At 42.3% G+C, this 12,903-nt stretch overlaps 1 protein-coding gene across 1 annotated transcript in view; it reads left to right on the top strand.

Annotated features, from left to right (window-relative positions):
* Positions 1–536: 536 nt before the first annotated feature.
* Positions 537–12,903, top strand: part of wdr43 (WD repeat domain 43) — a 37,967-nt gene continuing 25,600 nt past the window's right edge. The window contains exons 1-10 of the mRNA XM_021585701.3: positions 537–767; positions 3,467–3,601; positions 4,685–4,806; positions 6,718–6,838; positions 7,530–7,648; positions 7,957–8,059; positions 8,471–8,535; positions 10,803–10,962; positions 11,541–11,627; positions 11,878–11,997. Of these exons, the coding sequence (XP_021441376.1) occupies positions 561–767; positions 3,467–3,601; positions 4,685–4,806; positions 6,718–6,838; positions 7,530–7,648; positions 7,957–8,059; positions 8,471–8,535; positions 10,803–10,962; positions 11,541–11,627; positions 11,878–11,997 (1,239 nt within the window). The 5' untranslated portion in view covers positions 537–560. The remainder of the gene's footprint in view (positions 768–3,466; positions 3,602–4,684; positions 4,807–6,717; positions 6,839–7,529; positions 7,649–7,956; positions 8,060–8,470; positions 8,536–10,802; positions 10,963–11,540; positions 11,628–11,877; positions 11,998–12,903) is intronic.

The following is a 12,903-nucleotide window of genomic DNA, read 5'->3' on the forward strand; positions in this document are numbered from 1 at the left end:
TAAAATTGTCATTGAGATGTTCTATCATTTGTGTCGACGTAGCTAACCATTAGCTTGTTGTGATGGTCAGAATGCTCGGATCACTCCTACTCCTCCGCCAGAGCGTCCAGTGTGCGCTCTGAACGCTCCAGGGGGGAAACGCTCTGAATTTATGAACGCCCAGAGCGCACTCTGGCACCCCAGATTGAATTTACGAACATAAGTAAAATGTCTAGCTAGTAATTTGTTATGCTGGTAAGAGGTTGCATAGCAACATCATCCATTTCCGGTAGAAAGGCGTAGCGCTAGTATGCTCAACTGAAAGGATACCGTTATTTTACTAAAATTAACTCATTAAGTATGTCGTATACAGTATGTTATTGTGGGTATTCGAGCACAGCTTGTACTCTTTCTTCGTCATTGAATACATATCTCTTCCCATTTTCACACTTGTAATTCTAACCACGCCCCAAAAATCTCACACTAACCAATGAAAAGTCTCCAACTGATGCACCAACGCGCCTGCTCTGTGGGCAATAAACACGTGGTTCTTGGCAATCCACGCAGACATTGGTTCAATAATGGCGGCTGATGGAGGTAGTTTTTCTTTGGGGCTACCCTGTGTTTTCTCTCCAAAGTCACGTCAATACCTTGCTTTATGTGCTCAGGATGGCAGACTTCGTATTTGGAACACAGATATTAAAACACTTAATCAAGAATACGTGCCTTCAGCACACTTGAGTGCCACTTGTACCTGCATATCTTGGGGACCATGCCGAAAGGCCAAGGTATGTGTCGGGGGAGGCGTAGGCCCAGGCGTTCCTGCTAGTAAAACAACTTTCTGATAACTTTAATCAAATAAATGCTTTTAGACTTACGTTATATCTACTTGTGATGGAATTATATCTTAAGTCGTTTACAATTCTGTTGTGTGGTGTGTTGTATTTGCCACGTTTAGCTTGTTGAAACTAACGTTAGCTAACGTTACCTCCTGTCCTGCAGGACGCACATGTTAGTTGCACATGGTGGTAGCCCCAAATTGCCACGAGTTCCTTGAATGTGTCTTGATTCAGACTAAGAACGACTAAGTCAAACAAGTACATGTAATAAGGACAGTTGCTTTTCAAATACTAACACAAATGTAAATAGCCAACCGTAAAGGGTTAGCTAGCTAGATTAGAACAGCTAGCTAACGTTAGCTACCTATTCACCATGTGACGCAGATTTTGATTTCCAAATCCAATTTTGTAACGTTAAGTTCCGTACCCCTCTAACGTATAACAACAATACACGACTGCGGAGTTATTTGCTTTGTCTTATTTTTTGTCATTGAATTTGACCACAGTAATGCGTTTCTCGACCACGTTTTACCACCTTTAACTTAGCTATCGTTTCATATACGTGTCAGATGGGAAACACTTCACGCCACTTCGATGCCGAAGTGCTTTTTCGTAGTAGGTTCGGATAATTTAAGCACCAGGTTAGGATAAATAACGTGGCAGGTTAAGAAACCGGTTGAAGTTAGGAGAAGGGGTAGGGTTATCGAAAACTCTCGCCTTACCTGCTACGGAAATCACTTTAAATCGAGGCGTTCTGACAAGGGACAATCTTCACGACAATCTATTCAACCGTACTCCCTTTAGTATGAATCTAGACAGCTACACGTTTAAAGTAAAACAGGTGTTAAGTAGGGGGATGGCTATTCAAGTGACATGGTTTAGTGTCACAATAAGAAACCGTTTTGACAACTTAGTGATTTTGCAGTTGCCTTTTGTGGTCTAGTTACTATGAGTTCGGCTTCCTGTCAATGCAAGGGTTACCTGTAAGCAATGTCGACGATGAGTATTTCATGGCTCCCAACACCCAGGAAGCTCCAGCTCCGCAAGCCTTCAATGTCAAAATAAGTTTGATACTCACCATATATGGAATTTCCCTGAGCAACTATCATTTACTCCTGTTACAACTGACATGTACTTACAAAAAGGTATAGATACAAATTTACAAGCAACCGAAAAAGGACATTTCGGCACCCCAATGTGAATCACTCACCATGCACAGGTCAAATCAAATGTTATTGGTCTCATGCACGTGGTTAGCATTGTAGCGAAGTGCTTCTAGTTCTGACATTGCAGTAATATCTAACAATTCCCTAACAACTATCTAATACAGACAAATATAAAGGGGTGAATGAGAAAATATATGGATGAGCGATGGCTGAGCTGCATAGGCATAGTGCAGTAGATGGTATAAAATACAGTATATACATGTAATACACGATATGTAAACATTATTAATGCGGCATTGTTTAAAGTGATTAGTGATACATTTATTAGTGATTAGGTTTCAATGTAGGCAGCAGTTAGTGATTGCTGATTTCCTTGCTATAGAAACTTTTTTCAGTCTCGCTGTTCCCAGCTTTGATGCACCTGTACTGACCTGGCCTGGCCATCTGGATGGGAGCGGGGTGAACAGGCAGTGGCTCGGGTGGTTGTTGTCCTTGATCTTTTTGGCCTTCCTGTGACATCGGGTGCTGTGGGTGTCATGGAGGGCAGGTAGTTTGACCCCGGTGATGTGTTGTGCAGACCACACCACCCACTGGAGAGCTTTGCGATTGAGGGCGGTGCAGTTGCCATACCAGGCTGTGATACAGCAAGACAGGAAGTTTGTCAGGGGTTTTAAATGTTGCATTTTTTTATTCAACCTTTTTAACTAGGCAAGTCAGTTAAGAACAAATTCTTATTTACAATGAAGGGGTTAACTGCCTTGTTCAAGGGCAGAACTAGATATGTTTACGTTGTCCGCTCGGGGATTTGATCTAGCAACCTTTCGGTTACTGGCCCAACACTCTAACCATTAGGCTACCTGCTGCCAAATTCCTTCAGCGTCCCGAGGTTGATGAGGCGATGTTGCGCCTTCTTTATGAGAATGTCTGTGTGGGTGGACCTTTTCAGTTTGTCTGTGATGTGTACGCCGAGGAACTTAACTTTCCACCTTTGATGTGGATAGGGGGGTGCTCCCTCTGCTGTTTCCTGACGTCCACGATCATCTCCTTTGTTTTGTTGACGTTGAGTGAGAGGTTGGTCAGAATCTACAATGGCTCAATACATTGGAAGCACCGAAAGCTTTTTATTTTCTTAGTTGCGTGCACATTTATATTTGTACCTGTTATTACCTGTATGTACTTCAAAAAAAGAGTACGTTTAGGTAGTTGCTCTGCGAAATTCCCTATTTTGTAATTAACAAATGTATTTTTTTAAATGGGAGTTAGAACCAGAGCTTCTCGTATACTCATCAACATTTCTAATGCACAGATACGGGGGTAGTTTCTACCCAAAGTCACTCAACAATCTAAATGCCTCTGGTTACATGACCAGCAAAACAGCTCAAGTGTTGCACCAAGGAAAATGAACGGTGTCCCTAGTTTTATCAGTCAGTTAAAAAAGTGAATTTAATAGTTAATATTGACTAATGAGTATTTGTACTACAGGAGGGACCTCAACGGAAGAAGAGGAAATCAGAGGCAGGACAGGTGGAAAATCAGGTGGACCTGTTGGCTCTGGGCACGGCTGCGGGCAGCGTTATCATCTACAGCACAGTGAAAGGAGCACTGCACTGTACACTGGTAAGGAGTGGGATGTGGCGCCACTGTCTCTGACCATTTGGGGATGTACCAAAAATCATACAATTGAGAACTTCTATTAGACCATATTGACTAGTAAAATAAAACATGTTGCCTGCATAATAGAAGACAATGTTTGCCGTATGGTTGGAAGTGTTACTTTCTACGTTTGGGCGGTGACCAGATTGTCATAACTTCATACTGACCTTATTGACCTTGTTCCACACTGGGATATTTGGTAACACCGCCACTGAACACAAGGGGGGCTGTTTTCAATCCATACCTGTACTCTGTAATCTGACATGTTAGCAATGCTAAAATCCCATAGAGAATGTTAAATGCCAATGAACGCATTGCTAACATGTTGTACGTTTTCTGACCTAAACTAAAAGTAACAACAATTCTAGTTTCCTGAATGCACAAAACAAATAATAGCTGGTAGGGATCTTAATCCAGCAAGGTATTCTCTGCTGTTATTGAGTGAATGCTTAATTTTGAAAGAAGCTAACCCCAAAGCTAGGTAACGATCTACAAAATGAGCTAACCAAATGCACAACTGCAGAGCATTTAGCACATTTTAGACACTGTGAGTGACTCACAAGGCTCCCGACTCTAGTTGTGATTGTAAACAAACACCCCTTGACTGTAATCTTCATAATGTGACAGGTGAAATTAAGAACATTATGTTTATCTCCTAACGTATTGCACTGCAGGTATTTACTTAAAGTAACGACAAATATTCACATTTATTAAACTTAAACCATAGGAATATTTATGTCCGTTGCGTTATGCTAATTAGTCAGTCGATTACGCTCCCTCATGCAGGATGGGGAGTCACTAGAGGTTAAACCATCCTGTGGGTTTTTCTAAATGCCCGATATATGGTATGCTACCCAAGCCTAGTACTTTATTCTATGTTGTATAATATGCTGCGGTGACATCATTTCACAACATTTTTACCCTCAATTGTGCAAGTTAGTGAAACATCTGGTACTGTTTTTATTCCAATTGTGAACCCTATGAATAATTTTTCTTAATGTTCTATCACACTATCAAAGAATATTGTTGACATCTGCTCTTTCCCAGGACGCAAGTCACAGTGGTGTGGTGAACTGTGTGCAGTGGCACCCTGAGGACTGCCTGCTGTACAGTGGCTCAGACGACACACACATCGTAGAGTGGGACCTACAGACGGGCAAGGCGCGCTGGTGGGTACCGGTGGTGGGGAAATCGAATAAAACTGGTTTAAACCAAAAAAGGGTTTTCTCTGCGACAGTCCTCCATGGCTCAGCAGTAACACCTTTTGTGGTGTTGAAAGGTCGGTTTTACACCGGATTTGTCTCGCTGTAGGAATGTGTTACATTCACAATCCAATGTGTATTTCAAGTCTGGCGCTTCAACCTGATTTACATTTAAGTAGGTAGCCAGACTTGCATGAGCCTTGGCATAACTGCTCATAGGCGCAGGATAATTTCGATAGAAAATGGTGTTCACAAGCTTTTTGACCCGGTTAAAACTTAAATTCACTGGTTGCTGATTGAAGTCTTGGAGTGCATAAGCTTACACGGTCTCAGCAGTATTGTCAGGAATAATTATTGTTGACCAATTAGGCCACTCATTGCTATATAGTGTCTTTTGGCAGATGAGGTCCTACTCATGCTCACACACTTGTCAGATGGGATTTGGTGGAAAGTATAGAGGTCAGTGTATATCTGCAATACAAATCTCTGGGGGGGGGGGGGGGGGTTGTAATTACATGCATCCTAAAACAGAAGCATGTCTGTTCTAAATATATTCCCAAATAAATGCATTCTTGTTTTTGTGTATTGTTGTGTGCGCTGAACTGACATGCACAATTGTTGCTGACAGGCCAATGTTCAGATGAAGGGAATTAAAATGCCCTCCACCGCTTTGCTCAACTCAGTGTGTAGCCTACTCTAGCAACTGGCAAAGTAATTCAATGCCTAGTGTTGCCTTTTTTTGCCATGTAATGTTAACAAAATCCGACAAACCCATAGCAAAATAATTTACCTATTTAACTATTTGCCTTATTGTGTGTTCTGTGAGAAATATTCTTCTCGAGGCGCATTCGAGTTTCAAGAGCCATAGGGAGGAAAATAAGTATATAATTATGAATGTATAGTAATAACAATCGGGATGTGTCAATGGGAAAATGCAGTATGTTTTATAGCCACTATTCTGCATCAGTTGGGTTACAGCCGATGATTCTTATTGCTTATCGGATGAATCGGATGATTCTTATTGCTCATCGGCTGTAACCCAACTGATGCAGAACATTTATTAATATAGACCAGTGCTCTCCAACACTGTTCCTGGAGCACTACCATCCTGTGGGTTTTCATTCCAACCCTAATCTAGTGCACGTGGTTCTATTAATTAGCTGGTTTATAAGATGAATCAGGTTAGTTACAACTATGGTTGGAGTGAAGCCACACAAGGATAGCTCTCCAGTAACTGTGGGAGAGCCCTGCTTTCGACCCTCATATTCAACTCTGGGCCCTGAAGCCAGTTCCACAGCTTTTTTTTCATCCCGACTCTTTAATCAGGGACTGATTTTAGATCTGGGATACCAGGTCAATTAATTATCAGGTAGAACCCAAAACCAGAAGGTTCCGGGCCTCGTAGGTAGGGTAAGTGTTAAATACCCCTGATATAGACTTTATAGGCTATATGCATGGTCCAATATGTTAAAAGCCATTGTTATTAGTCATTTTTTAGGTGGAAATTATATTTTACATGGTGTCGGTGTTATATTTTCATTCAGTTGGGAGAAGAATGAATGTCCCTCTAAAAAGTCACCAGAACTGAGCATCTCAGATCCTGGGGAGGACCCCAGACCCCTTAAGCAAGGGGATTGGAATTGGATTAACTCTGTTAAATGTACATATGATCCTCTTTCCCGCAAAGCAATATGGTGTTGACGTTCTTGCATGAAAGGGGAGGTCAACTTGGCCCCAGACAATCGATCTGAGATTGACCCAAGTTTCAGTCATCGGATATTTTCCCCCCGCACTGTAAGAATATTTAAGAAAATGTTTGGACATGAGTGAAAGGGTTGGAATTTTGGATTTCTTCCTCTAATTTTTTATTTTCCACAGTAAGTGGAAGGCTGATCGTGCCCCAGTGACCAGTCTGTGTGTGAGTCCGGATGGCAAGCTGCTGCTCTCAGCGGGACATACCATCAAGATGTGGGACCTCGAGACCAAGGACGTGTACCGGGTAAAAGGCACTGCTTGGTCAATCTGATGTCTGCATTGGCCATGCATCATTTACGGTCATACGGCCTCTGCAGATGTCAGGGCGTTCCTACCACTACTTGTCAAGGAAGCGTGTTTGTACAGGACCTCCCGTCCACACCTACTGTCAACCAATCATGTCAATATGGAGCCCTCTGCATTGTTACACAATTTGAGGCACTCAGCCATGGGGTTATGAGCTTGATTTGATCTCCACCCTCCATACAAAGCCTCGGAACACATTTTATGATCAAGCATACATTTTGCTTTTAGTAAGTGGGTCTTGCCCAGACCGCATACGCAGCAGTTATGTGGCAGACACTCGCATGAATTCGTCACGCTATTATGCAGGGTAGCTGACAGGCCTACGGTCCTTACACTTATATTTCCATGTAGCAGATGCATTTACACCCCCTTAACAGTCAAATTCAAACAGATCCATAAGCATAAGTAATTGGGTCGTGTTCAGTTGTCACCAAATGGGTGAAAAAAATAAGCCACTCAGGTGTAGTACCTGGACATTGCCAACAAGAGGACCACCTCTTCATCAGCCTTTTTCATTGTGTGCCCTAATGAACATGAGCCACTTCAGTGATTACCTCAGATTCCCCTGTCTTTGGATCAAGATGTTTCCTCCAAACTTACACCTCCCGCCTGTTTTTTCCCTCCATCAGAAGTTCACAGGTCACTCCACAGCGGTGACGACCCTGCGCTTCGCCACCACACGCCCCCCGGATAGTAACGGCCTCTACTTCCTCTCCGGCGCAGCCCACGACAGACTCCTCAGCGTGTGGTTAGTAATGAACGCCACAGCGCTTCTCCCAATAGACCCACAATACACAGGGGTTGTTTTGTGTTGCATGTGATATGAAGTGTCATGTCAAAGTTTCTTACAAAATACTCCCTTACAAAATTAATAAACAGACCTGTCATTTGTCTTGACAGCCTGATTGAATAAAGAACAAGTGTTTTGATTTCTAGTGTTCACTTGCTATCAAGAACTCAAGGTTAGATGAACAAAGCAAAGCCAACTGGCTTGTCTTTGGGCGGACTCGTGTGCTGTGTATACGCTACATATTCATGTGTCTGTCCACCCCTTAGGCAAGTCCGGGAGGACGGCAAGGACAAGAACTCAGTGGTGTCCTTCAACCTGACTGACGAGCCTCACCACATAGACCTCTTCACCTCCAACAGCAAGGAAGAGGTGAGATAGCTGTGCTTCACTGGAGGTTATTTGGAGTAGGGTGCCAGTTTTGCATAAACAAGTGCCAGCTGAAGTTAGCCAAACATTCCCCAGTGGAAAAACAGTGTCGCGCTTAGGAGCACTGGTTGTGGAAGGCTCTCGTTTTGTCTCGCTGTCTGAATCTCTCCCATTGTCAGCACGGTGTGACCTGGCCAAATGACTAAGATGAGATCTAAGGGGACCATTGACCCGATCATTTGTTAGCGGGGGGGGGGGGGGTAGTGGTTGACCAAGTTTGGTCTCTTGTGCCTCCCTTGGTTCAAGACATTACTTAATAACTGGATGTGCAGGTTGTCCAAGATAATGTTGTGGGGGCTGATTTGGGACTAGACCGCTAAGATGCATGCCTAATCCAATTTCTCCTTCTCTTAGGCGTTGAGGCTAGCAGTGGTGTGTAAAGACGGCCAGCTTCATCTCTTTGAGCATTTTTTGAACGGGTGAGTTTAAAAACCCTCATCCTCGTGTTCAAGTTGATTTACTAACACATAATATTACCCTGTCACTGCAAGGCGCTGTCTTTCTTATGGCACAGAGTCTTATATCTGTCAGAGGAAGAGTGAACGAGTCCATGTTCATCCCAGTCATCTCTATTCAGTGAGGAAAAAGGCTGGTTCATGCTATGGGCACAGACTTATGACAATTGGCGACCAAACCATTATTTAAATACTTTTTTTTAAATTGAACCTATATTTAACTAGGCAAGTCAGTTAATAACGTCTTGGAACTACCGCTCCCGGATCCGGGAGAATTGTCATCAACTGACACTAATTAGCATAACGCAACAGACAAAAATATTACTAGAAAATATTCATATTCATGAAATCACAAGTGAAATATATGATATATGATTTTTGTAGCAGAAATAGCTCCGTTTGTTCTTCACATTTTGTTGAGAAATCCACTGGAAATTGCGGTCACGACAACGCCGGGAAAAAAACTCCAAATTAGATCCTTAATATCGACAGAAACATGGCAAACGTTTTTTATAATCAATCCTCAAGGTCTTTTTCAAATATCTATTCGATAATATATAAACCGGGACAATTGGCTTTTCAGTAGGAGCGAGAGGAAAAATGACTACCTCTGTCTTTTACGCAAGAATCACTCTTGAGAGCCCTCAGCTGGCCACTTACGCAATGTAGTCGTTTACGCTCATTCTTCAACATAAAGGCGTGAAACTACTTCACAAATTAGACACCTTAGGGAATACATAGAAAAATAAATCTGGTTGATATCCCTTTCAGTGGCCAATAGGGGTGCATAGGAACACAACGGTTTCAAAACATGAGTCACTTCCTGATTGGATTTTTCTTAGGCTTTCGCCTGCAATATCAGTTCTGTTATACTCACAGACAATATTTTTTACAGTTTTGGAAACCTTAGTGTTTTCTATCCTAAGCTGTCAATTATATGCATATTCTAGCATCTGGTCCTGAGAAATAGGCGGTTTACTTTTGGGGCGTTATTTTTCCCAAAATAAAAATAGTGCCCCCTAGTTTCAAGAGGTTACTACAACCGCTGTGCCAGATTTCAAAGAAGCTTCATGGCAAAAGCACACCATGCACTAATCTGAGTACAGTGCTCAGCCACCAAACAGATATCTGCCATGTTGTGGAGTCAACCAAAGTCAGAAATAGCATTTTAAATATTCACTTAGCTTTGATGGTCATCGGAATGCACTCCCAGGAATCCCAGTTCCACAATAAATGTTTGTTTTGTTCGATTAAGTCCATTTATGTCCAAATACCTCCTTTTGGTCGTGTTTAGTCCAGTAATCCAAATGCACAAAGCGCGAGCACTAAGTCGAGACAAAGTCAAACGAGTTCTATTACAGTTCGTAGAAACATGTCAAACGATGTATAGAATCAATCTTTAGAATGTTTTTATCATAAATCTTCAATAGTTTCAACTGGACAATTCCTTTCATTTTAGAAATGAAAAGGAACAGAGCTCGTGCTCAGTGACTAAACTAATGGCTTTCTGCCAGACCCCTGATTCAAACAGCTCTTATTTGCTCCCCCTTCATAGTAGAAGCCTGAAAGAAGGTTCTAAAGACTGTTGACATCTAGTGGAAGCCTTAGGAAGTGCAATATGAACCCATTTACACTTCATATTGGAAAGGCAATCACTTGAAAAACTACAAACCTCAGAATCCCACTTCCTGGTTGGATTTTTCTCAGGTTTTCACATGCCATATGATTTCTGTTATACTCACAGACATTCAAACAGTTTAAGAATCTGTTTTCTATCCAAATATACTAATAATAATATCTTAGCTTCTGGGCACGCTTTTCATCCGAATGTGAAAACAGCGCCCCCAGCCATAAGAAGTTAAGAACAAATTCTTATTTACAATGATAGCCAAACCCCGACAACGCTGGGCCATTTGTGTGCCGCCCTATTCACAATCAAGGCCGGTTGTGATGCAGCCTGGATTTGAACCAGGGTGTCTGTAGCGAAGCCTCTATCACTGAGATGCAGTGCCTTAGACCGCTGCGCCACTTGGGAGCCCACATTCACACCGGGTGTTTTTCATTGATCGCGCTTAATTTAACATTGTCAGTGCAGTATTTATAAATTATATAGTACTGACAACTGATACATTTCTCTAGTTCTGTAATGTGTACCAATACTATAATTACATGGCACACTTCTTTGATACCTATGTCATGTTCATTAATGAATATTATTGTTTCCTCTGTAGGCCCTGTAAGAAGCCCCTGTCCCCGTTGTGTACAGTGCAGATGACTGGGGTGGAGGACAGCCCCATTCCCGTTCCCCTGTTGGCTGCGGCCCTCACTACAGACACACACAGCTTGCTGCTGGCCTACGGCAACCACTTGCAGCCTGTCATGGAGAGAGTGGTGAGTTGAATTCATACATGTGTTGTATACTCCAGTGTGCAATTATTCTAACCTTTCAAAAATGACTGTCACAGTTTAATGTTCTAGCTAATAAATGTTTGTTTTAAATCTAGGCTGATGACAAAACTCTAGCAATGTCCCTGACTTGAGCGTCATATTGGCTTTTCAATATACAGTTAACACTTAAGGAATGTTTTTGATTTGGTTTGTACACTTCGCCACAAATATTTAGGTTAGAGGCGAAATGTGAGTAGGTAGACCTTAAGGAGTATTCTGCAAAATGCTTCCTGTTCGGAGTGGTGGGGTTAAATGCAGATGACAGATTTCAATTGAATGTGTTCAGTTCAACTGATTAGGTATCCCCCTGTCCCTTCCTGCCATTACGCACAGACATTCTGTCTTACGCGGTCAGTAGTATGAAGTATCGTTTCACTCCTTCCTCACGGAAAGTGCTGTCCTGTTCCTCACCCAGTCAACGGAGGAGTGAATACGTTGTAACACAGCAGATATAATTATAGAAATGTATAGTGCTTTATATTTAAATTATTTTTACTGTAACTGACTGTCCCCTCCTTAAGGAGGTGAACACGGCAGAGAGACATGTTTGCCTGACCCGTGATGTCCACACCACCCTCTCCCTCACCATGGAAACCACAGTCTCCAAGGTAATTCCCAGCGGCAGCAATTTAGTTTTATTTACTGTTCTGAGAAACTGAACCAGTGGTATGGCACGTTACTGTTGCGTTGCTCAATTAAGTGACAATATCAGAGCATGAGTTTAAACACACCCCTGATCCCTGAAAGCTTGCATTGTTGTTTTCCAAAAATGTAATTGTTGATTGGGAAATGGGTCATTGAAGTTGAGTGGTTTGTTTGGTAAAAATGGAAAAACAGTGACATACACTCTTGTTACAGGTGAAAACCCCAGTAGTTAATGCCAAGAGCAAAGTTGTCGTCCCTGGGCTTCCCGGTCACCAAGCGCCGGTCAAAGGAGCCCTGGGATCCGAGAAGAGAAAGAGCACAGATGCCAAAGAGGTATATTGTCTTGCATACACCTCAACCAAGACCAACTTGGCCTTTCAAGGTTGAACACTGAGTGTTTCTTGCTCAAATACTTGACTCCAACTTGCCCCTCAACTCTGTTGGCGATAGCAATAAAAACCTTGACTTAAGATGAATATTTGAAGTCATCGCTAAAAACTCAGAACTTAAATCTTGTGTAATTGTCAGATGCTCTATAAAGTTTTAGGGGTAGGCGTCTGTTGAAGGTACTAGAATGAGAAGCAGAAGCAGGACAGTAGCTCCATCGCGTCTCTTTGCAAGTCTATGTGCCAAATGTACCCTCACTTTCAGAAATTCTAAAGATGCAAACACCTGCGGAATTGTGATTTGTACAAATCACCGAGGATAAATCTGCACCCGACAGCAGTTCCTCGTTAAAACATCTGTTGGTTAAATTGATGGGATCATTCATGCGTAAAATGTATGCACGCATTACTAAGACCCTTTGGATAAAAAAGTCTTAAAGGGAATATGTTAGGGATGCAACTATTCACCGATACGCATCGGTTGCCGATTTAAGATACTCAAACCAATCGAAATTCAGAGGTCAGAAAAATACTCAAATGATCATTTTTTTTCTCCATATTCATTTCTACCTTCTGAAAATATCTTGCGACAACTGATGCGTCCTCTGCTTCACTGTCAAATAAGAACGCATCTGTTGACAGCCATTGCGCTTACAAGTCAATTTTACCTGCCAAACAACCCCAGGGAATATCAGTAGCCCAGCATCGCACACTGCCTAACATAGGATGCCTGTTCCAGAGCTCACACATCTGCGGGGCACATTCCACAGATTCCATCCCTAAGTTAAAACAGCAAATTCTCTCCAACAAGAGGTGTCTGAAAAGTTATGAACAGTATTTGGGCCCTAAGAAA

Source organism: Oncorhynchus mykiss, chromosome 26 (genome assembly GCF_057628025.1).
Source record: "Oncorhynchus mykiss isolate SJ-2025 chromosome 26, ASM5762802v1, whole genome shotgun sequence".
NCBI classification, from domain to species: Eukaryota; Metazoa; Chordata; class Actinopteri; order Salmoniformes; family Salmonidae; genus Oncorhynchus; species Oncorhynchus mykiss.